Source organism: Rhodamnia argentea, chromosome 4 (assembly GCF_020921035.1).
Source record: "Rhodamnia argentea isolate NSW1041297 chromosome 4, ASM2092103v1, whole genome shotgun sequence".
Classification (NCBI taxonomy): domain Eukaryota; kingdom Viridiplantae; phylum Streptophyta; class Magnoliopsida; order Myrtales; family Myrtaceae; genus Rhodamnia; species Rhodamnia argentea.
Window position 1 is genome coordinate 4,184,765 of NC_063153.1, and position 20,411 is coordinate 4,205,175.

The 20,411-nt window shown below is 39.8% G+C and overlaps 3 protein-coding genes across 6 annotated transcripts in view; 1 reads left to right on the plus strand and 2 right to left on the minus strand.

The window, feature by feature from the left end:
- The window catches only part of LOC115730703 (U3 small nucleolar RNA-associated protein 25-like), a 321,158-nt gene that overhangs the window by 62,295 nt on the left and 238,452 nt on the right, over nucleotides 1-20,411 (minus strand). The gene's annotated exons all lie outside the window — the stretch shown is intronic.
- Nucleotides 12,262-14,649, plus strand: LOC115750792 (nifU-like protein 3, chloroplastic). Of its 3 annotated transcripts, none has more exons than XM_030688348.2 (4): nucleotides 12,262-12,617; nucleotides 12,798-12,915; nucleotides 13,360-13,658; nucleotides 13,976-14,649. In XM_030688348.2, the coding sequence occupies exons 1-4, from the start codon at nucleotides 12,543-12,545 to the stop codon at nucleotides 14,165-14,167; spliced, it is 684 nt and encodes a 227-aa protein (XP_030544208.1). In that variant the 5' UTR covers nucleotides 12,262-12,542; the 3' UTR covers nucleotides 14,168-14,649. The 3 variants fall into 3 exon arrangements, with proteins under 3 accessions (XP_030544208.1, XP_030544210.1, XP_030544209.1); XM_030688350.2 differs by having other exon boundaries at nucleotides 13,379-13,658; XM_030688349.2 differs by having other exon boundaries at nucleotides 12,798-12,911; nucleotides 13,356-13,658.
- On the minus strand, nucleotides 14,938-17,078 carry LOC115750793. The gene is made up of 3 exons (XM_030688351.2): nucleotides 16,815-17,078; nucleotides 16,523-16,693; nucleotides 14,938-15,379 (listed from the first exon to the last, which is right to left on the minus strand). The coding sequence occupies exons 1-3, from the start codon at nucleotides 16,979-16,981 to the stop codon at nucleotides 15,136-15,138; spliced, it is 582 nt and encodes a 193-aa protein (XP_030544211.1). The 5' UTR covers nucleotides 16,982-17,078; the 3' UTR covers nucleotides 14,938-15,135.

The window sequence follows — 20,411 nt, forward strand, 5'->3', positions numbered from 1 at the left end:
ATTATCAAACCTCGTTCCTACAAACAAAATTAGACATGCAACAAGACAATCATAGCAAGGATACTTACTTTTCCTTCTTCTACGTACAGGTGCTTTATCACCTTGAAGTTCACTCTTGGAACTAGCACTCTCGTCGTCGCTGCCACTTTCTTCATAATCGGTTTCATTACCCGTAGCTACACCTCCTTCGTCCCTATTTTCTGGTTGAGATTCATACGACTCTCCAAAGGCTACAATTTTGTTTCTCCCAAATTCCCTTTACTTTTGCCTTGAATGTGCAAGTTCTTCTTCATCATCATCACTTGGACAATTGACAAATGCCAAAGCTTCATCTTCTAATTCACTAGCTTTTGCGTATTCCCGTGCTTCTGTTAATCCTTCATCATCCATGTCCTCACCATATACTTTGGGACATCTCCCTTTTTGCTGAACTTGCTCAACATTACTTGCTGCTCATTCTTGCTCCTCAAAGCGCCCTTCGTCTAAAACAGATTATTTTCCTACTTCTCCTATTTGAGTTCCCTTATTATCTTTATCTTTATCTTCATCATCATCGTCATGCTCAACATACACCGTCGCTTCCTTACTATGAAGATAATGGTAACTAATATCCCTAAGTCCATTATCATCGTAGAAGAATCGTAACTCGTCACACAAGGCCTTCCTAGGAATACATTAATGCAATTTATCTATTTTGCATATAAAATAACATAGTATCTCTCTCGAGAATTGAATATAGGATGCGTTGCTTACATTGATAATGATTGTACCTTTAAGCCCACCTTCATATTCCTACTCATCAATGCCAGTAACAAATTTATCATCATACCGTACAATAATGGCTACAAGATGTTGCTTATCCCCATGCCAACACTACAACCAAGGAAAAAAGTTATTATGTGTTGGGACCACAACGCAACTTTTCTGAGCAACAGATAACAAAGCAAACAAAGACAAAAAAAATTTAACATGGAGGTCCCCACTCAACAACAAAAACTAATAAATTATCATAAATGCACTGTTGAGGTTCCCACCAAGTCTTATTTTTATACACAACAAAAACTAAATGCAAGAAACACCCCATTTTTTTTCATATGGAGGTCCCTATCGAGCGGAAAATCCCCGATAATTTATCATAAACGCCACAAAATTTATCTTGAGGTCCCCATCAAGCCCTATCTTGAGACCACACAAATAAAGACCGAGCTTTTTTCACATGGAAGTCCCACCAAGCCCTAGATGTATGTGCAATTCCCCCGGAGCGCCATCATCCCCACACATTCACCAATAATGATGGAGAAAGCCCTACGAAGCCCTCATTATGCTCCACTTCTAAAAGCCCTCAATTTTCTATCCAATTGAAGCCTTAATTTTTCTTTCCCAATCAAGTTCGTGAGTAATGGGGGAAGCTTACATACCTATCACGGTTAGCGAGAAATGGAGTGCAATGGCGAGCGACGGAGTTAAATCGCAAGCGATGGTGAAAGAGTGACAAGACTATGAAGGGGAATGGCGCAATAGAGAAAATGAAGTTTTTGTTCTGTTCTTGTGAAGGGGACTTTTGTTTCATTCATTAATATAATGAAGAAAATGACGCCGTTTCATCCGACGTGGCCATTTCATTAATATGACGAAGCAAACGACACCATTTCATCCGACGTGGCCACATCGGATGAAACAAACATCTTTTCTCAAGTCCACGTGGATGAGATTTCTATAAAAAATTTCAACTCAGCCAATAATTACTACATTGGATGAAACGATGTTGTTTTCTTAAGTCCACATGGATGGGGTTCCTAAAAAATTTTCCAGTTCGGATAATAATTATAATTGAAAAAGCCACATATTAATTTTCGCCCGAAATTCTCGTCAGAGGTACCAAAGTGATTATTTTATATTTTACTTGACACTTAAATGATCCGATTGAAACTTTAGGCATTGAAGTGATCTTTGCATACAAATTTTGGCACCAAAAGTATCCTTTTCCGAGCCAAATCATGGTAGTCCGATTGATTTTTATTAATTTTTTGAAAGGATTAAAAGGCCGATTTGCTAATGTGGTGCCACATTCGCATTGACCGATCAACTAAGGGTTGATCGGTAGTTGATTGGTCACCGACTTGGCGAGGACGATCTTGGAACAGTGAAAATTTCAGAAAATTTGCTGAAATTCTCACCGGCGACTTTGAACCGAGGCCAAACTTCATCATTTTTGTTCCCGTTTTGATCCTAATCAAACCTAAACATGTTCCAAACTAACATATTTGAGTTTTGTGTCAACAACTACCTAAAACTAGCCTAACCACGATCGGTTGAACCATATTTTCCGGTGGAATGCAAACTCTCATAATGGACGTTAACCTATGAACTAATCATTCAAACAACATTCAATGAAAACTAGGAAGCATACCCGCACAATCGAGAGCCTCGGTTTTGCTTGAAACGACCTCGGGAAGCCGAGATAGATTCGGGGGTTTGTGAGGGTCGATCACGGGGTTTAAGGCCAAATCGATGCAAAACAAGCACACAACCAAGCTTAGAGATAGTACTAGACATGATTAAACAAAGTATTTTGCAAAAGTATGGCCGGATGTGAAATCCACCATTAAACCCCGAGCTTGAAGCTCAAAAATGGCAAATACCTCTTTGGAGATCTAGAGCTTGAATGGCTAGGTTTTGGTGACTCCTTGGACCCTCGGGAAGCTCGGAGGATAAGTTTTAGGGCTCGGTTTTGCTCCGTTGATGGTGGCCGAGCCTTGAAAGCTCTTGGAACCCTTTAATGGCGACCGAGCGTAAACCTTCTCTTTTCACTCATCTTTTGTGCTGTTTTTGCTCTCTCCCCTCTCGTTATTCTCTTCTATGCTTTGTTTTCGTTGACGAACGAGCTCATATATTGAGCAAAATGGCTGAGATTGTTGGGACTTTGGTTTCAAAGTCCCATAAGAAGTTAAATGAGAAATGAAGGATAGAGAGTCCCATATGGGAAAAAGAGTGTATGGAAGATGAGTTTAAATATTGAAACTTCACAAATGGGTTTGGGTCCCAAGGGGCACCCCACTTTTGTGGAAGGGAGAGGACCTACACGCGCGCACCGCCACCGCTGCCGTTCGGCTGGCTCGGTATGGTTCGGGCCAAGCCCGAGCCCACGAGTTTCATTATTTTTATTTTATTTTATTCTACTCTTTTTAAATCGAATGGACACAATTCGAATAGACACTATTGAAATTTTTGAACACTTCCTTCATCCAAACAGATGTGTTTGTTCGGGAATTTTTTCTTTGAACGAACATATTTGTTCGAAATGAGGTGTTTCGATTTGTAATCCTTCATAGATGAAAACGTATGGTTTCGTGACTTTCGTAACTCTTTGTTCGTTTGAAAAAGAACTGTTCGAATTAGTAATTCTTCGTTCTTAACCTCTTCTTTCGTGACTCTTCGCATCATTGTCTATAAATAAAGCATTGACCTTCGCATTAGAAACTACCGCCATTTTCGTCATTCATATTTCATTTTTCATCATTTGTGCGATTATTCTACAAAGTTGAGTTCGAAGATTTCCTTTGAAGAAGTATCGCTTCATAGGAAAGACGATCCGTTCTATCCTGGGAGACAATTGTCCAAGACCCTTGGGTAGCGATTGAGGGGATAAATTTGTTTTAAGGACACAATGTCATTTCGTTGGGCTCGGATCATTCCTCTACATTCGGACTACTCATTTACATTTGGTTTCGGGTTTGTCCATTAACGTTATTTTACTTATACGAATACTTATAGGCAACTACAATCTTAAGACAAATTTTGGTTCCCGTATTAGTTGCTCGGTTTGTATAGTTGCCATATTTTATTAAATTCTGCTTTCGTATTAGAAAGTGGCATCAACATCGATAGCTATTATTGCGTCGATTCCGACTCATGGAGAAAAGCCGGAAAAGTTCAATGGAACCGATTTCAAGAGATGGCAACAGAAGATGTTGTTCTATCTCACGACTTTGAATACGGCAAGGTTCCTCAATGAGGATGCTCCTAAGTTGGATGAATGAGAGGTAATCAAGGAAAGGTTTGCTGCAGTAGATGTGTGGAAGCATTCTGACTTCCTATGTCGCAACTACATCTTTAATGGTTTCGACAATTTACTCTACAATGTTTATAGTGCGCTGAAAACAGCTAAAGAATTATGAGAAAGTCTTGACAAAAAGTACAAAATAGAAGATGCTAGGTTGAAGAAATTCATCGTCGGTAAATTTCTAGACTTCAAGATGGTAGATCATAAAACCCTCTTAAGTCAAGTTCGGGAACTTCAAGTGATCATGCATGACATTCATGCTGAAGGTATGATTTTAAGTGAATCATTCCAAGTGGCTGCTTTCATTGAAAAGTTACTATCGTCTTGGAAAGATTTAAAGATTTATGTTAAATATGAGAGAAAGGAGATATCACTTGAAGACTTAATTGTTCGATTGAGGATAGAGGAAGACAATAGACTTTCTGAAAAGAAAGTTGGCAAAAACCTGGAGGTCTCAATGGCCAACGTTGTTGAAGAAGGTTCGAAACTCAATAAGAAGAGGAAAAAGTACAGAGAGGGATTCACCCAAGGCCTGAAAAAGTTCATTGGCAAATGCTACAATTGTGAAAAGTGTGGACATCATGCCAAAGACTGTAGAGCCAAGAAAAGACAAAAGACTCGGGTGAATGTGGTGGAACAGATTTCCAATGGCGTTGATGATATCAATCTTCTTGCTATGATATCCGAATGGAACATGGTGGGAAACCCCAAGAAATGGTGAATTGATATTGGAGCAACTCGCCATATCCGCACCAACAAGTCGATGTTCTCATCCTACACGCTTTGTGGGAGGTAATGAAAAACTCTACATGGGTAATTCATTGATCTCTAAGGTTGAAGATATTGGAAATGTTGCTCTGAAGATGACATTTGGAAAAATAGTTACACTAAATAATGTGCTATATGTGCCAGAGATATGTAAGAATTTACTGTTCGGATCTCTCCTTAGCAAGAGTGGCTTCAAGATGGTGTTTGTATCTAATAAGTTTGTACTCTCCAAAAATAAAATATATGTAGGAAAGGGTTATCTTAGTGATGGTCTTTTCAAGATGAATGTAATGACTATTGTATCCAATAATGATATGAATAAAGTTGTTTTCGTTTATGTGCTTGAGTCTCTTAATATATGGTACGCTAGATTATGACATGTTAATTATAAGTCAATAAAGAAATTAATGAATATGGGGTTATTGCCAAAGTTTGACTGTCCAAATGAAAAGTGCCAAGTGTTTGTTGAATCTAAGTTTTTGTAAGCCTCCCTTTCATTTTGTAGATAATAGAATCACGGAACCTTTAGATTTAGTACACATTGACATATGTGATATGAAAGCAATACCGTCAAGGAGTGGTAAGAAATATTTTTATCACATTTATAGATGACTGTTCGAAGTATTGTTATGTTTATTTGCTTAGTAGTAAATATGAGGCTATGAATACTTTTAGAACTTATAAGTCTGAAGTTGAAACTCAGTTAAATAAGAAAATTAAAATGATCAGAAGTGATAGAAGATGTGAATATGAATTTCCTTTTGAGAAAATCTGTTCTGAGTCCGGTATCATTCACCAAATCACCCCTCCTTATGCTCTATAAGCAAATGGAGTGGCGGAAAGGAAAAACCGGTCCTTAAAGGAAACAATGAATGCATTGTTGAATAGTTCCGGCTTACCACAAAATTTGTGGGAGGAAGCTATTTTGACGGTGAATTTTATCTTAAATAGAGTACCCTACAAAAAGACACAACAAACTCCTTATGAGAAATGAAAAGTCAGAATGCCTAATTTGAAATATCTCAAAGTGTGGGGGTGTTTGGCTAAGGTTGCGATTCCTAAGCCTAAAAAGGTTAAGATATGACCGAAAACTGTTGATTGTGTCTTTATTGGATGTGCTCTTAATAGTAGTACATATCGATTTCTTGTTTATAAATCCGAGGTCCCAAATATACATGTTAATACGATCATTGAGTCAAGAGACGCTTCATTCTTTGAGAATATATTTCTATATAACACATTATATGAGCCAATTGATAATGATAAGAGGCCTCGGAATACTACATCTACAAACAATCCTATGGACGATGAACTTAGACGTAGTAAAAGACAAAAGACTTCTATGTCTTTTAGACCTGATTTTCTAACATATTTTTTAGAGAATGAGCTTTAGACCTTTAAAGAGGCTGTGACATCCCCAAAAGCCCCGTTCGGGAAAGAAGCTATCAACTATGTAGCACCGACACTCCTCCTAAGTAAGAGTGTCATGTCCGACACCGACACTCGTCCAACACCTCCCGACACCCGTGTCGGTTGTGTTGACCGCGTATCGGCATTTCGACACTTGGTCAATGGGGCCGACACTCTGCCGACGCCCGAGTCCGGCGTGTCGGACATGTGAAGTTCATTAAAAAAGAGAAAAAACTTAATAACGACAGTTTGGACTTTAGAACCCTAGATATTGTAGAACTGCGACCCCTGTTCTCGCGTTTCCCTTTCCTTCTCTCTAAGTTGTGGGACCGACCCATCTTCTAAAAATTTAGCCTTAACTACTCGGCAATACTAACTTTCAAATCTTTTATGAAAGATAAAACTTTCTAATCTCGTTTGGTATCCTTTTATGGTGCCATGCTTTTAAGTTTTCCAGAATATGATATCTTTCTATTTTTTACAATTCTTGAGTTTGTCGAATTGTTGACGTAAGTGAAAGCTTGCCATCTACGATTCGAATCAGTGCATAAAATACCTATTTCGGCTTTATTTATTTTTTTATATTTAAAAAAAATATTTAACATAACGTGTCCCCGACGTGTCGGATTTTTCTATTTTTGAGAAATGACGTATCGGCGTGTCGTGTCGGTGTCGGTGTTGGTATTGGTGCTACTTAGGCTATCAATAGTGAAGTTGAATTCATTTTGTTAAACCATACTTGAGAATTGGTTGACCTCCCTCATGGTAATAAATCACTACAATGTAAGTGGATTTTTAAGAAGAAAATGAAAACGGATGGTACTATTGATAAATATAAGGCTAGACTTGTAGTAAAAAGCTACAAGTAACGAGAAAGTCTTGATTATTTTGACACATGTTACAAGAATTACATCTATAAGGATACTAATTGCCATAACAGCAGTGTATAGGCTTGAAATCCATCAAATGGACATAAAAACGGCTTTCTTAAATGGGGATCCGGAAGAAGAAATATATTTGGAACAACCCAAAAGGTTCATTGTTCCGAGACTAGAAAAAAAAGTATGTCGACTTGTCAAGTCTCTTTATGGCTTGAAACATATACCAAAACAATGGCATGCTAAATTCGATTAAGTCATGTTATCGAATGATTTTAAAATTAATGAGTGTGATAAATGTGTATATGTTAAAAACACTCATAAGGGCTTTGTCATTTTGTGCTTATATGTAGACGATGTGCTTATAATTAGCAGCAGCAGTGAGGTTGTTAAGGCAACCAAACGCATGCTCACAAGTAAATTTGACATGAAAGACATGGGAGTCGCAGATGTTATTTTGGGAATTAAAATCCATAAAACATCTGAAGGATTAGCACTATCACAGTCTCAATATATAGATCTTTGAAAAATGCAAGAATATAGACATTGTACCAAGAAGGACTCCGATAAATGTTAATCTACATCTTTCAAAGAATACTGGTGAAAGCGTTGTGAGCAAGCTCGGTCGATTTACTGTTAGTCTAAATGAAAATCATTGGAGAGCTATGAAATGTATAATGGGCTATTTGAAGCATACTGAAAATTATGCTTTACATTACACAGAGTATCCTGCGGTACTTGAAGGATACTGTGATGCAAATTGGATAACCGGCACAAGAGACACAAAATCCACAAGTGGGTATGTGTTTACACTTGGTAGGGGAGCAGTGTCTTGGGAATCGTCCAAACAAACTTGTATTGCGAGGTCTACTATGGAAGCAGAATTTATTACTTTAGATAAGACCGGTGAAGAAGCAGCGTGGCTTCAAAATTTCTTAGAAGACGTTCCTAATTGGCCTAAACCAATGCCAGCTGTGTGTGTTCATTGTGATAGTCAAGCGGCAATAGGCAGAGCAAGAAATGTCATGTATAACGGTAAGTCTTGACATATACGTCGAATACATGATAGTGTAAGATAAATACTCTCTAGTGGAATTATCACAATTGACTATGTGAAATCAAAAGATAATGTTGTGAATCTATTGACAAAAGGCCTAACTAGAGATATGGTTGTGACAACATCAAGGGGAATGGGTTTGAGGCCTATAAAATAAGTCATCATAGCGAAACTCTACCTAGTTGACTGGAGATCCCAAGATCTAGGTTCAAAGGGACAACCAAGTTATGCATGCGATGTTGAGTACTGTCAACTTTTACTCATTCCCATATGAAGACAGTATTAATATATGGAGGTTAAGCATAAGTTTTTAATGATTCTGAATCGGGTATGCGATATACTACATATTCAGAAATCACTTATGTAAGTGTGAAGTGATGGCTACTTCTGTGAGAATTGAAAAAGCCGAATTCACTAAGGCACTCATGAAACCAAGCAGTGTTCATGGCCAAAACGAACACAACGGTGAGAACCAACTTTGTTCGAGAGATAATTATGTGATTTCTATTGTCTAAGCTTACACTAAAGGTCGACAGTTCAAGGACATCAAGTCTACTGATTGATCGAGTAAGTCCGATAAGTTTCACTAGGTAAAGTTCAAAGTCTCGGACTACTTATCCCGATGCAATAATCTCTCATTAAATAATCGCACACCGCATCTCATTAACTGAACTTCTCACTTATGTGGAGGATTGTTGGGACTTTGGTTTCAAAGTCCCATAAGAAGTTGAATGAGAAATGAATGATAGAGAGTCTCACATGGGAAAAAGAGTAGATGGAAGATGGGTTTAAATATTGAAACTTCACAAATGGGTTTGGGCCTCAAGGGGCACCCCACTTTTGTGGAAGGGAGAGGACCTATGCAAAGCTAGGTCGACTCATGCGCACACGCCGCCGTCGCCTCCCGCCGGCCGACTCGGCTTGATTCGGTTCTGGCCGAGCCGAGCCCGGGCCTGCGCATTCCATTATTTTTATTTTATGTTATTTTGTTCTGCTCTTTTTAAACCAAATAGACACAATTCGAACGGACACTATTGAAATTTCTGAACACGTCCGTCGTCCGAACAGATGTGTTTGTTCGGGAATTTTTTCTTTGAACGAATATGTTTGTTCGAAAGAAGGTATTTCAGTTTGTAATCCTTCATAGATGAAACCGTGCGGTTTCATGACTTTCGTAACTCTTCGTTCATTTGAAAGAGAATTATTCGGGTTAGTAATTCTTTGTTCTTAACCTCTTCTTTCGTGACTTTTCGTATCATTGTCTATAACTAAAGCATTGACCATCGCATTAGAAACTACCGCCATTTTCGTCATTTATATTTCATTATTCATCATTTGTGCGATTATTCTAAAAGTTGAGTTCGAAGATTTCCTTTGAAGAAGTACAGCTTCATAAGAATGACGATCCGTTCTATCCTAGGAGGCAATTGTCCAAGACCCTTGGGTACTGATTGAGGGGACAAATTTGTCTTAAGGACACAACGTCATTTTATTGGGCTCGAATCATTCTTTTACATTCGGACTACTCATTTGTGTTTGGTTTCGGGTTTGTCCATCAACGTTATTTTACTTATACGGACACTTATAGGCAACTACGGAGATTCCATCATACAACCTCGGCTGAGAATTTTCGTACGAGAACCTTTTTGCCAGCTCATGTCCGTACGTGAAAGGCTGTCAAAACGTGCGTATCATGAGCGGGGATCCATTGGTAATAATGCCCATCCATCAAGAGCTCAAATCAAGCGTGAATTGACAAATTTTGGCGATTTTGTGTTTGATTTCCTAGGGCCTCGACGAGGGTCTGCCGCGACACAAATCGATTTGGTCATAACAGCTACGGCAATTTCATCATGTGAAAATTAGTTCATCGGGATCAGAATTGAGTGGCCTTCAAAGCCCATCCTATGCGATCTCTTATTAGGCCATTTCTGATCGGACCTCAAACCCGCATGCGAAGAGGTTGGAATTTGCGGGAGACGATGAGCAGTACTCGGGTCGGCGGGGTCGGGTTCGCCCAACCCGATAGCACAAATTTTGCCAAATTAGAATTGAATCAATAAACTTAAAAGATTTAGGATTCAATTGAAAAAAAATACAAAAGATTTAGGACCTTTTTTACAATATTCCCGACCATTGGTTCATCACTCATGTTGAGGTATCAGTAGCCATCAATAAGAGATATGAAGTATTGATGATTCAAAGTGATGACAAAGGACCCCATCAAGGTTTTCTATATATAAATAGCATTATTATTATTTTTTTTATCAATTCATGCTATTTACATATGGGTTGTACAAAAACAAAGCAACCCAGGATTTCCCACAAAGGTTATAACATGTTTGACTCTCGAGCTGAAGGGGTATTGCCTCGACATCCGAACTAAGAAAATCCGGTGCATGTGGATTGCACGGAACAACGCCATTTTCAAACGCCAGAACCCAATTGCACAAAACTTGGTTGAATTCGCCCATATCAAACAAGAAAACTTCAAAAAATGGAACTTTCAAGCCTCACAGAGAGAAACAAGTAGAGATCTAGCAACTACTCTTACTTGGACCGTGCCGGAAAAGGGAGAATTGAAGATCAATGTTGATGGCTCTCTTGGGGCGGGATCGACGAACGGAGCTATAGCATGTATCTGTCAGGACTTCTCTGTTAGCCTTGTCACTGGTCTCACCAAATCGGTCAAGGCTTCAAGTGCAGCTCAAGTGGAAACCCTAGCCGTTCCAGAAGCTATTCTTTTTGTCAAACGAAGGAATTTGGGAAGAGTTTGTATTCAGTTAGCTAAGTTAGATCTGATAAAAGCCTTCAACTCCGCAGATTGGTTCTCTTGGGACACACGGTTAGTTATCGCAGACTGCTTATCACTGCTTGTAGACCTTCCGCTGGTGACGCTTGACCCAAGAAGCTCAAATATGGTTGCCGATTGGCTGCAAAACCTCACAGAAATCAGACCCTTCCTAGTAACTGGGTTTCTTTTCCCCCTTAAGCTCTTTGGGCTTTACTTTGTAGGGATGCTCCGTCTTTGGTTTCCGGTAGAACGCTTATGATATAAATGAAAATATCTTTGCTTCACCCAAAAAAAAAAAAAAGAAAGAAAATCCAGCACTTTTTTCATCACAATCATACAAATCCTCAAGTACCACAAGCAAGCCAGTTGTTTGAATATTTTTGTAGCAAGTACGGGATTGTTGTAGTTATTTTCGGAGGAAATCACTAGCATTGATCGCGACTCCTACCCTTATCAGTTATCACTAATAAAAGGGGAAAATATGTTGGGTATACATATATATATTTTTTTGGACTTAATATGTTGGGTAGTTGAAATGGGGAAAAATTACTAGAAAAGTAATAAATTTATTGCAATCGTGCCAATTCAGTTTTAAACTTTTTTTTCCATCTTTTTTTTGTCAACAAAATAACCTTTATTGATACTCTATGCAACAACAAAAGGGCCCGAATCCAAACCTTTTGCAATTATACCAATTCAAGCCACTTTGTCAGCTGATATTGATGTGGCATCGCTAACGCTTAAGTGGATAATTTTTAATAATATTTTTCATTTTGTATTGTAGTTCCTCATTTTTTTTTCTTTTTCTCTTTTTTTTCCCTTCGTATTGCTATCGTGGCCGGTGAGATGTGGCCGACAAGGGTCGTTGGAGCTCGCCAACCATGGTGGAAGTAAAAAAGAAAGAAAAAAAAAAGAAAAAAAGTAAATATTACTAGAAATTGTCCACATCAACGTCGACCAACAAAGTGGACTGAATTGTGCCAAAAAATTTAGAGCTCAATTGATAGAAAACAATTTAGAATTTGAATTGGCACATTGCAATAGGTCTTGGACTTCTTTGATAGCTCTCCCTTAAAATGGCTTTCAAGGCCCAAGAGGAGGCCCACTTTGGAAATGCTCCGACTTGGGAAAAACGTGTTGGGTAGTTGAAATGGGCTTCAAGGCCCAAGAGGCCCACTTTGTAAAATGCTCCGACGTGGCTCCTTTCCTCTCCTCTCCCATTTGCGGGCGCTGTTGGCGTTCTTATTCTATTTCTATCCACAAGATCATGGCGCAAAAATCAGTTGGCAGTTTCGATTCCTCCTTCATCCTCACCCACTCCATATATAGATTAAAGAATCTTTCCTTTTACTTCCCTTTATCGCCATCTTCAACCAGGAAAGAAAAAATGGCAGCAACGACAGAGGTGACTGAGCGGACACCAGAAACTGAGGAAGGAAATTGACGAATTGAATTGAGTCGGCCAGTGCCGGTGCATTCTTCGCCTGTTTCGATCAGTTTCAGCTTTCTTCGCTTTAATGGGCATCGTGTTCAAGCATTAAACCGTCCCAGGAAAGAAGAGAAATCAAGAAAATGCGCGTGCTTGAGGCGCCTCTTTCATGTTCTAAGATGGCCTCACCCTGCAATTACTCTCCATCCCTCTACAGGGTACTCTTTTCTTCTTCTTCTTCTTCTTCTTCTTCTTCTTCTTCCCTTTTTTAGTACTTTAATTTGGTCCCATGTTGGTATTTTCATGCTGTCTTTGTGATGATAATGCACTTGATGAACATTGGTTTACTTTTTTTTTTTTGTTTTTGGGGGTGGGGGGGGGGTTCTTTCTGCTTCCAGAATTTTAGTGCAGATTGTGGAGGTTTCTCCTCAAGAAAATGCTCCTTTGTTAAAGGTCATTTGGACACCATGAGGTTGTTCCGATGCAAGTCGAAGCATTTCCGAGGAAAAACAAGAGGTAATAAAACAAAAAAGAAGAAATTTGATTTGTGACCTGTATTGTTCTTGTTCGGATTGATCAGAATTAGAATAGATTCTGCACATGTTAAGTGATGTTTTCACAGATATTGCTCGTCTGTATCGACATCATAGCATGTCCTGTTAGGTTGCTCAGAGTGTAAGGCAGGAACAGTTTTTAGTACAGCGCAAGATTTTCAGACTGCTTGATTTCAATTTTGTAGAAAGAAATGTCAGTGGACGCTAATGCACTAGAGCAGTAGCAAGTACCTTTGTTATTTGGTAACCATGGCAACTCCGAATGATCAAGAACATCCCTTCCAATTTGATTGAATATGGTCATTTGCTATATGGCAAGCATGTGTCGGTAACAACGATATTTGCTTTCTGGTTTTGGCTGGTACGCCGATCTCCTGATTCTGGTCGCAAAATTCTAATGTTGTAGGACCTGTCGTTTTGCCTAGGTGCGTTCTCCCATTGACTGAGGAGAACGTGGAGAAGGTTTTGGATGAGGTGAGGCCCGGTTTGATGGCCGATGGAGGCAATGTAGCCTTGCATGAGATAGATGGCCTTGTCGTGGTGTTGAAACTCCAAGGAGCATGTGGGTCGTGCCCGAGCTCCACGATGACTCTGAAGATGGGCATCGAAACTCGCTTGCGGGATAAGATACCGGAAATAATGGCCATTGAGCAGATTGTGGACACTGAAACTGGCCTTGAGTTGAATGAAGACAATATCGAAAAGGTAAAATGAAGAAACGTACCCCACGCATTCATTCTCTTCTGGTGTTCTTTAAGTCATTATTGCACATCTCGCGGAGTAAAAGGTTAAATCATATTTGAAGTTCGTTATCACCACCAGTACTAGTTGCCTGGTCCTCCTTTACTCTTTTAGACCTTGTGCCAACCATTAAATCTGTCTCATGCTTGAGCTTAATACAGTACAAATTATTCAGTTTTTTGATTCTCGTGTATTAGTTCTTTTCATTCCTTTTTTTCCCAAAATATATTGTAGCATAGTTTGAGAATCGATTACTAAGAGTTCGAGTGACCTATATTCAGGTGCTGGCGGAGATAAGACCATACCTGGCGGGAACAGGCGGCGGCGTACTTGAGCTTGTTCAGATTGATGGATACGTCGTCAAAGTTCGGCTGAGCGGACCTGCAGCAGGGGTTATGACTGTCCGCGTCGCTTTGACGCAAAAGTTGAGGGAAAAGATTCCGGCTATTGCAGCTGTACAGCTCATAGAATGATAGACTCAACTGCAATATGTTTGCTCTGTCGAGCAGAAGTTGGAGAGCCAACAAAGTATATGCAAAGTGCTTTTCTAGGATCTTGTTCTTTTCGTGTTCTCGCATACTGGGGAAGCGTTAAGAAATAGACAGGGGGAAAGGCGAGGAAATAGTCTTTTTCGTGTTCCTGTTGATACCGGCAGTAGGGTTGTTCTGTGGTCACAGAGTGAACTCTGCGGATTTTCTATTTAAATCTGCAGTAATCGTGACCTCTAGCTCTTGTTTGAGCAAGGATGCCATGACCATTGCACTAGTTCAATTGGAAGGCATAGACGTTCCTACTTAAAACTGTAAGAGGCAGGTCAAAAGTGAGGCTATGAAAGGATGTAGAGATATCGCTCGAAATACAATTTTCAGTGTTGCACTCTCTATAATGCAGTTTCTACTTGCTCAGCGGAGAAAGGTTATTCTCATCTGCTTTGAAGGATGTAGAGATATCGCTCGGAATACGATTTTCGTAGCGTGCTGGCATCTTTTGGAAACTCTTTGCCAGGCACTCATAAGACTGTTTCAATAAGTTTTTTAACAGCTGCTTCAATGGCTTTCTGCTCTGTTGATGCGCAACAGAGTCACTACTTGAACACGAGAGCAAAAGAGGCGTCATCTGAGAAGATCCTTTATGACAAAACGGGTACGCCAAATTCAACTGATCTAGGAAAACATTGAGAACTCATTCGGACAAAATATGTGGTGTGACATTATTTATCCTCACTTCAAATCACGTATGTATCAGACAGCAAAAGTTGCTTTTCTATAATAAGCTCAAAACTATAGTAACTTCCTCGATATAGCGATTTACATCATAAGATCTTTTCGCACCAAATGATTCTCAGAACCATTGTCCGGTACGCTTCTTGTGGCTTTTTTTAGAATACACAATCCGGCCAACCATACACGTACTTGTTGCCACTACAAAATTTTCAGAGTAACTAGTAATCATCTTCATCATCCCGAGGTCCCGTGAATCTCCTCACCACAGCAGCAACAGCACCAAGAATCAGAAAGAAAGCAAGGACGTCAAACCCACCTCCAACACCGACGGCAACACTAGGACCTGGAGCAAAGAATGAAAACGGCGACCAACCCCAGCCTCCATAGAATGGCACACCATAACCGTACCCATATCCACCAACTAAAGGTGGAGCAACACGTGGATTAATGTAAATATTTGTCCTGCAAAAGGAACAGATGACATTACTTCCAAGTAAAGTAATACAATGCTTGGTGTTGATATCTTGAGAGCACAGATGGGTAGGGAGGGAGCAAGCCTTCAGATTTATGGTTATGGCCTAGGCGAATGGAGTTTCAAAGGCCAGTTTGGGGTTCATGTGCCATGCGAGGGAAAGCCTGAAGATCCCTTCCCTGCTGGAAAACTTAACTTCACTTAAAGAGTTTGCGCTGCTTTCTGCGGTACAAGTGATGACACATTCAGATTCAGGGTTTCTTCGGTAGGACTTAGGATGGAAATTTTGAGCAGTCTCTCCAGGGCAGATGATTCCACGTAATTGAGTCTATGATTGTGTGCTAACAGCTTTTGAAATTACATGGACTACCCTCTTCTCGTTGGTTCATATACAATTAACATTTCATACACTTCAAGGTGGTGATGCCTCTCCTCATGGCCTCGTGGATGAACCTCTTCAGTTTCTACCAACCAAGAAGAAAATCGTATGCAAGTTTAGGTGGCACTCTCCCATAACTTTGCCATTGCCCTAGTTCCTTTCGTATGCATTCGCGCCTATTTGGTACATCTGTCGAAACACGAAACCTCTCCACAGTGCATAAGGATAAACATGAACTATAGAAGGGATATGATCCAGCTATGGGCAAGAAAAAGTAACTCAGACCCTTTATTAGCAGGATTCAAACGATGTGCCTTTCTCAGAGCTCTCATCCTGTGCCTGTACCCTACTAACTCGACATCACCCTTCCCATTTTGCACCAATGGAGCTCAAATCTTCAATTACAAAACTAGGCTAAGAACAAAAACCCGCAACTGGTTGGCTCAGGATTCCTCAGGTTGGAGAAAAACCAGTCCGATCAGAACCGAACATTTGAACTTCAGGTCCACTCAACCAGCATACCAGGAAATTTCAAACAAACCCATAAACACACAGACCTAACTTCCACCGACCTCATCATTTCATCCATTAAAGAGAAGGGTTAAGTTAATCTACAAGACTTAAACCAGAGGAAGGAGTAACCAGACACGGAGTTCATCCTCAAATGGTTGATTACGATGAATTATCAGGTTCAAATTTCAAACAAACCCATAAACACACGGACAGAACAACAAGCGCATCATTTCATTATTACCTTGAATTATTGCCTCTTGGAGCAGATGGCCTCGGCGCCGACGGCCTGAACGCCTGGCCACCGACTCTACCGCCAGTCTTGGCGGCCGAAGCGTCTTGCACTGACCCGAGTGTCAAAACTCCAGCTGCGAGCGTCACTATAGCCAATTTCGCAAGCTGATTGCCGTTCCTCCTTCCAAAAACAAGGAAAAAATAAAAGTAAAAACCGAGAACACCCATCAATTCGGTATATACCTCATGACAAGAATTCAGCCGAAAAACGAAAACTTTCGCCGAAGATAGCGGAAATTCACCTCGAAGGATCATTGGAGCCATCGTGACCGGATGACGATGAAGACGGGTGTCGTCGCCCGCAAGAGATTGTGCTGACGGAGACGAGGAACTTCTTCTGGGGCTCGAGGGTCGACCGAGTGAGGAGGGCGTTGGCGAGGAAGGCTTGGTGAGACGAGGCTACCGACATTCTTCTTCTTCTTCTTCTTCGTTCCTTTGGCCAAAATCTAAATCACTCGATTTGCCAAGCTGCTCACAAGTTCGAACTTCAAAGAGAGGACTGAAACGAGCCATTAAATTTTCCTTTATTTCTTCCATCTTTTTTCTTCTTCCTCCATTTTCTCATGCCTTTGCATGATCCTGAGACGACCACGTGGTGCCTGTTAGTGGTTGTGTCGGAGTTTTTTCGCGATATTTTCCCCTGGCTAAGATCATTCTCCCCTTGCACAAAAAAAAAAAAAAAAATAAGATAATTCTCCCTGCCTTTTTTTTTTTTTTGGTCGGAAATTCTCCCTGCCTCTTCTCCTATCGTAAAATATGGAGGACACAAAACTCAACTTGCATTTTTTTCAGGTTGGAAGCAAAACTCCCCGAGGCCGTGCCGGCCCGAACACGGCGCGACCCACCGGCCCGCACCTAACATGGTCCCCTTGGGTCCCGAGCTCGTGCCCTAACCATTTGGCCTCACTATCGAAAAAATTTGAGATTGTAGGAAGGAAAAATGACACTTTAATTCAATATAAAAGTGCGTTTGTTTCGGGAAAAGTGTTTTTTCGAAATTAATTTTCCCGACTTTCATCCGTTTGATTCACCGAAAAATGATTCGGTCAACAGAAAGTTTATGTATAACATCGGAAAAGTGAATTCCTCAATCTAAAAAGGTGAAATTTTTTTCCAAAATTGCTTCTTTTTAATTTTTAATTTTTAATGTTTTAATATGATATTTTAATATTATTTTCTATGCTTTTTCTTTATTTTTTCCTCCTCCCTTACCGCACCTGGCCGCCAGCTGCCACCTGCGAGCGTCAAGGTCATTGGCCCGGCTCACCCAATCCCAGTAAGACACGAGGCCGTTGGATCTAGCGGCCTTGAGGCTCGTCGGCTACCTCGGGCGAGGAGAGCTCGAGCTCGCCTTCCGCCAACGAGCTTGAGCTCACCCAAGGCCGTTGGCGTCGCCGAAGGAAGGAGGCAGGCGTTGCAAAAGGAAGAAGGAAGAAGAAGAAGAGAAAAAAAATATAAAATATAGAATGTAGAATTAAAAATTTGATTTTCTTTTTGCCTAAGATAAAGTGAAATTATTTTCCAAATGAAAATCAAACATCATAAAATATTTTCCATCACATATCACCAAACAAAGGAAAAGAAACCGTCTTCCTTGAAAATGATTTTCTAGAAATCATTTTTGGGAAAACGAGCTCTAGAAAAACGTTTTCAGTGAAACAAACACATCTTAATTACTTTTAATTTATGCAATATGACCCACGAACTTTGGTCCAATGTACGATGCCTTCTCTATACTTTTAATTTATTCAATATGATTCTTGAACTTTTAAATATTTTTATATAATCTAGAGATTATATTAAACTTTTACATATAGTTCGAGAACCGCATTGAGTAAATTAAAAGTCTAAAGATGGCCTTGAACATTAAGTCGAAGTTCAAAAATCGCATTGCACAATCTAAAGATTGTGAGATGATATTACATGTTTGAACAAGGTTGAAATAAACTTATGCTATTATCTCTCGTAGGACTCAGGCCGGTTCGACGGAACCGCCGGTTCCGGCTCCGGGCTGGTTTCGGTTCCGGTTCGGAACCGCCGGTTCCAAAGCACAATTGATTTTTTTTTATCAAACCTACTTCCTTTTTTTTTTTAAAAAAAAAAAACCGGGTAAGAACCGGCCCGGAACCGCCGGTTCCGGGCCCACGGGTCCATTTGGCATCCTCGGTAGGACCGTGTTCCATCAGCAATCCAGCAATCATGGGGGATGGTAAACCGTGAACGATATTGTGCCACATTCGACTCGAGTGGCAGCTTTTGCCGGCAATTTCAAAAAATCGCCTCGGTCCTTATATTGATATTCTTTTTTTTTTTTTTTTTGTCAGATATATTGATAGTCAAATGATGACAAATAAAATGCATAAAAAAAATCATATCTTATATTTTGATTCCCAACATGCCTCTATTTTAGGGTTCATGTTCGACAGAGAAATGACCGTTCCTACATGTTTTCTCTAACTTATATTAACTGCCCCTGCTGTCTCTCTTATGTCTGCACAATAACCCCGTTGGTCAAAACTCGTGCCAACCACTCGGAGCGATCCGCTCCAAAATGGATAGGTTTCAGACTTGTAATCTAGAATTTACTTTATTAGAATTGATTTTTATTTTTTAAAAATTGAAACCTACCGTATTTACCGTAGGACCTATCCCCGTTTTTTGGGTACGGTTGTAGTGTCTATCCGACGCCTATTTTTCTCTTGTTCCAAGGTTTCATTTTCTTTTGTTCAAAGTAAAGGATGATCGAGGGTAAGTGAGTGAGCAAAGGCGAGTCGGGAATGAGCGAGGGTTGCGAGGCTCAAATGAGCAAGGAGGGTGAGTCGAGAGAGAGAGAGAGAGAGAGAGAGAGAGAGAGAGAGAGAGTCGTGAAATGGGATATAAAGAAAAAGATGCCAAAAGAAAAATTACAATTTATAGACTTTATGAAACCAGTTTCAGATTCTGTGTGGTCCCTAAGTGATTCTTAACTTGGAACCAAAAGTTGGACCGATTTTCAAAGCAATCCAATCCGATTCTTGGGTAAAACTAGTTCGGTTGCGCAGCCCTACCAAGCACAGCCTGGTTGGTATAGCCTCCAACGAGACATCTTATAATCATAGAGTTGATATCTTGTTTGATTTGATCTTTCCTCACAAAGTCAATGCCTATCTCAAAATGAACAGTTTATATATTGGCAATTTTAAGTGCCGACAAGTGTCCCACAACGTTCACATTTGACTCATGCAATTCGATGTTTCTTGCCCTCTTAGGACATTAATGGGATAATGGCGGGTCAACACAATTTAAACAAGGGATCGACCCAATGCAGAACTCGTTTCCAACCAAAACCCGTGAAATTGATTCAATTTAGGGTTAACACAAGGAAAAAACCAAAATTGTACACTTGTGACAAATTTATCTCAAATTAATTTTTTGATCATAAAAATCCCAAATTGACACATTTGTGATAAATTTACCTCAAAGTAAACTATTAGACTTGTGACAAATTTACCATCCGTTGGTTTCTATTAAAAATTGAATAAATACCACACAAAAAATCCAAAATTGGTACACCTATAACAAACGGAAGGTAAAAATCCTAAACTAATACACCCATTAAGCGCCACGTGTCATCTAACTAGATAATTTAATGGTAAAATTTAATGAAAATGGTTAATAACATAAAAAAATCTCAAACCGATACGTGCGTGACAAATTTACTATAAACTATTTTTTTAACCACAAAAAACCATAAAAATTTATCCCAAATTGATACACATGTGACAAATTTATCCTTCGTTAGTTTTCATTAAATTTTATCTTCAAATTGCTGATTTGGATGACACGTGTTAATTGCCGGA

What these genes read in the sequence shown, in the direction of transcription:
- LOC115750792 (XM_030688348.2), top strand. Translation starts at nt 12,543, where the DNA reads ATGCGCGTGCTTGAGGCGCCTCTTTCATGTTCTAAGATGGCCTCACCC. An exon ending in TTTCCGAGGAAAAACAAGAG is followed by an intron (nt 12,916 to 13,359) that starts GTAATAAAACAA and finishes CTAATGTTGTAG; the next exon opens with GACCTGTCGTTTTGCCTAGG. An exon ending in ATGAAGACAATATCGAAAAG is followed by an intron (nt 13,659 to 13,975) that starts GTAAAATGAAGA and finishes ACCTATATTCAG; the next exon opens with GTGCTGGCGGAGATAAGACC.
- LOC115750793 (XM_030688351.2), bottom strand. Translation starts at nt 16,981, where the DNA reads ATGTCGGTAGCCTCGTCTCACCAAGCCTTCCTCGCCAACGCCCTCCTC. An exon ending in GGCTCCAATGATCCTTCGAG is followed by an intron (nt 16,694 to 16,814) that starts GTGAATTTCCGC and finishes TGTTTTTGGAAG; the next exon opens with GAGGAACGGCAATCAGCTTG. An exon ending in CCAAGAGGCAATAATTCAAG is followed by an intron (nt 15,380 to 16,522) that starts GTAATAATGAAA and finishes TTCCTTTTGCAG; the next exon opens with GACAAATATTTACATTAATC.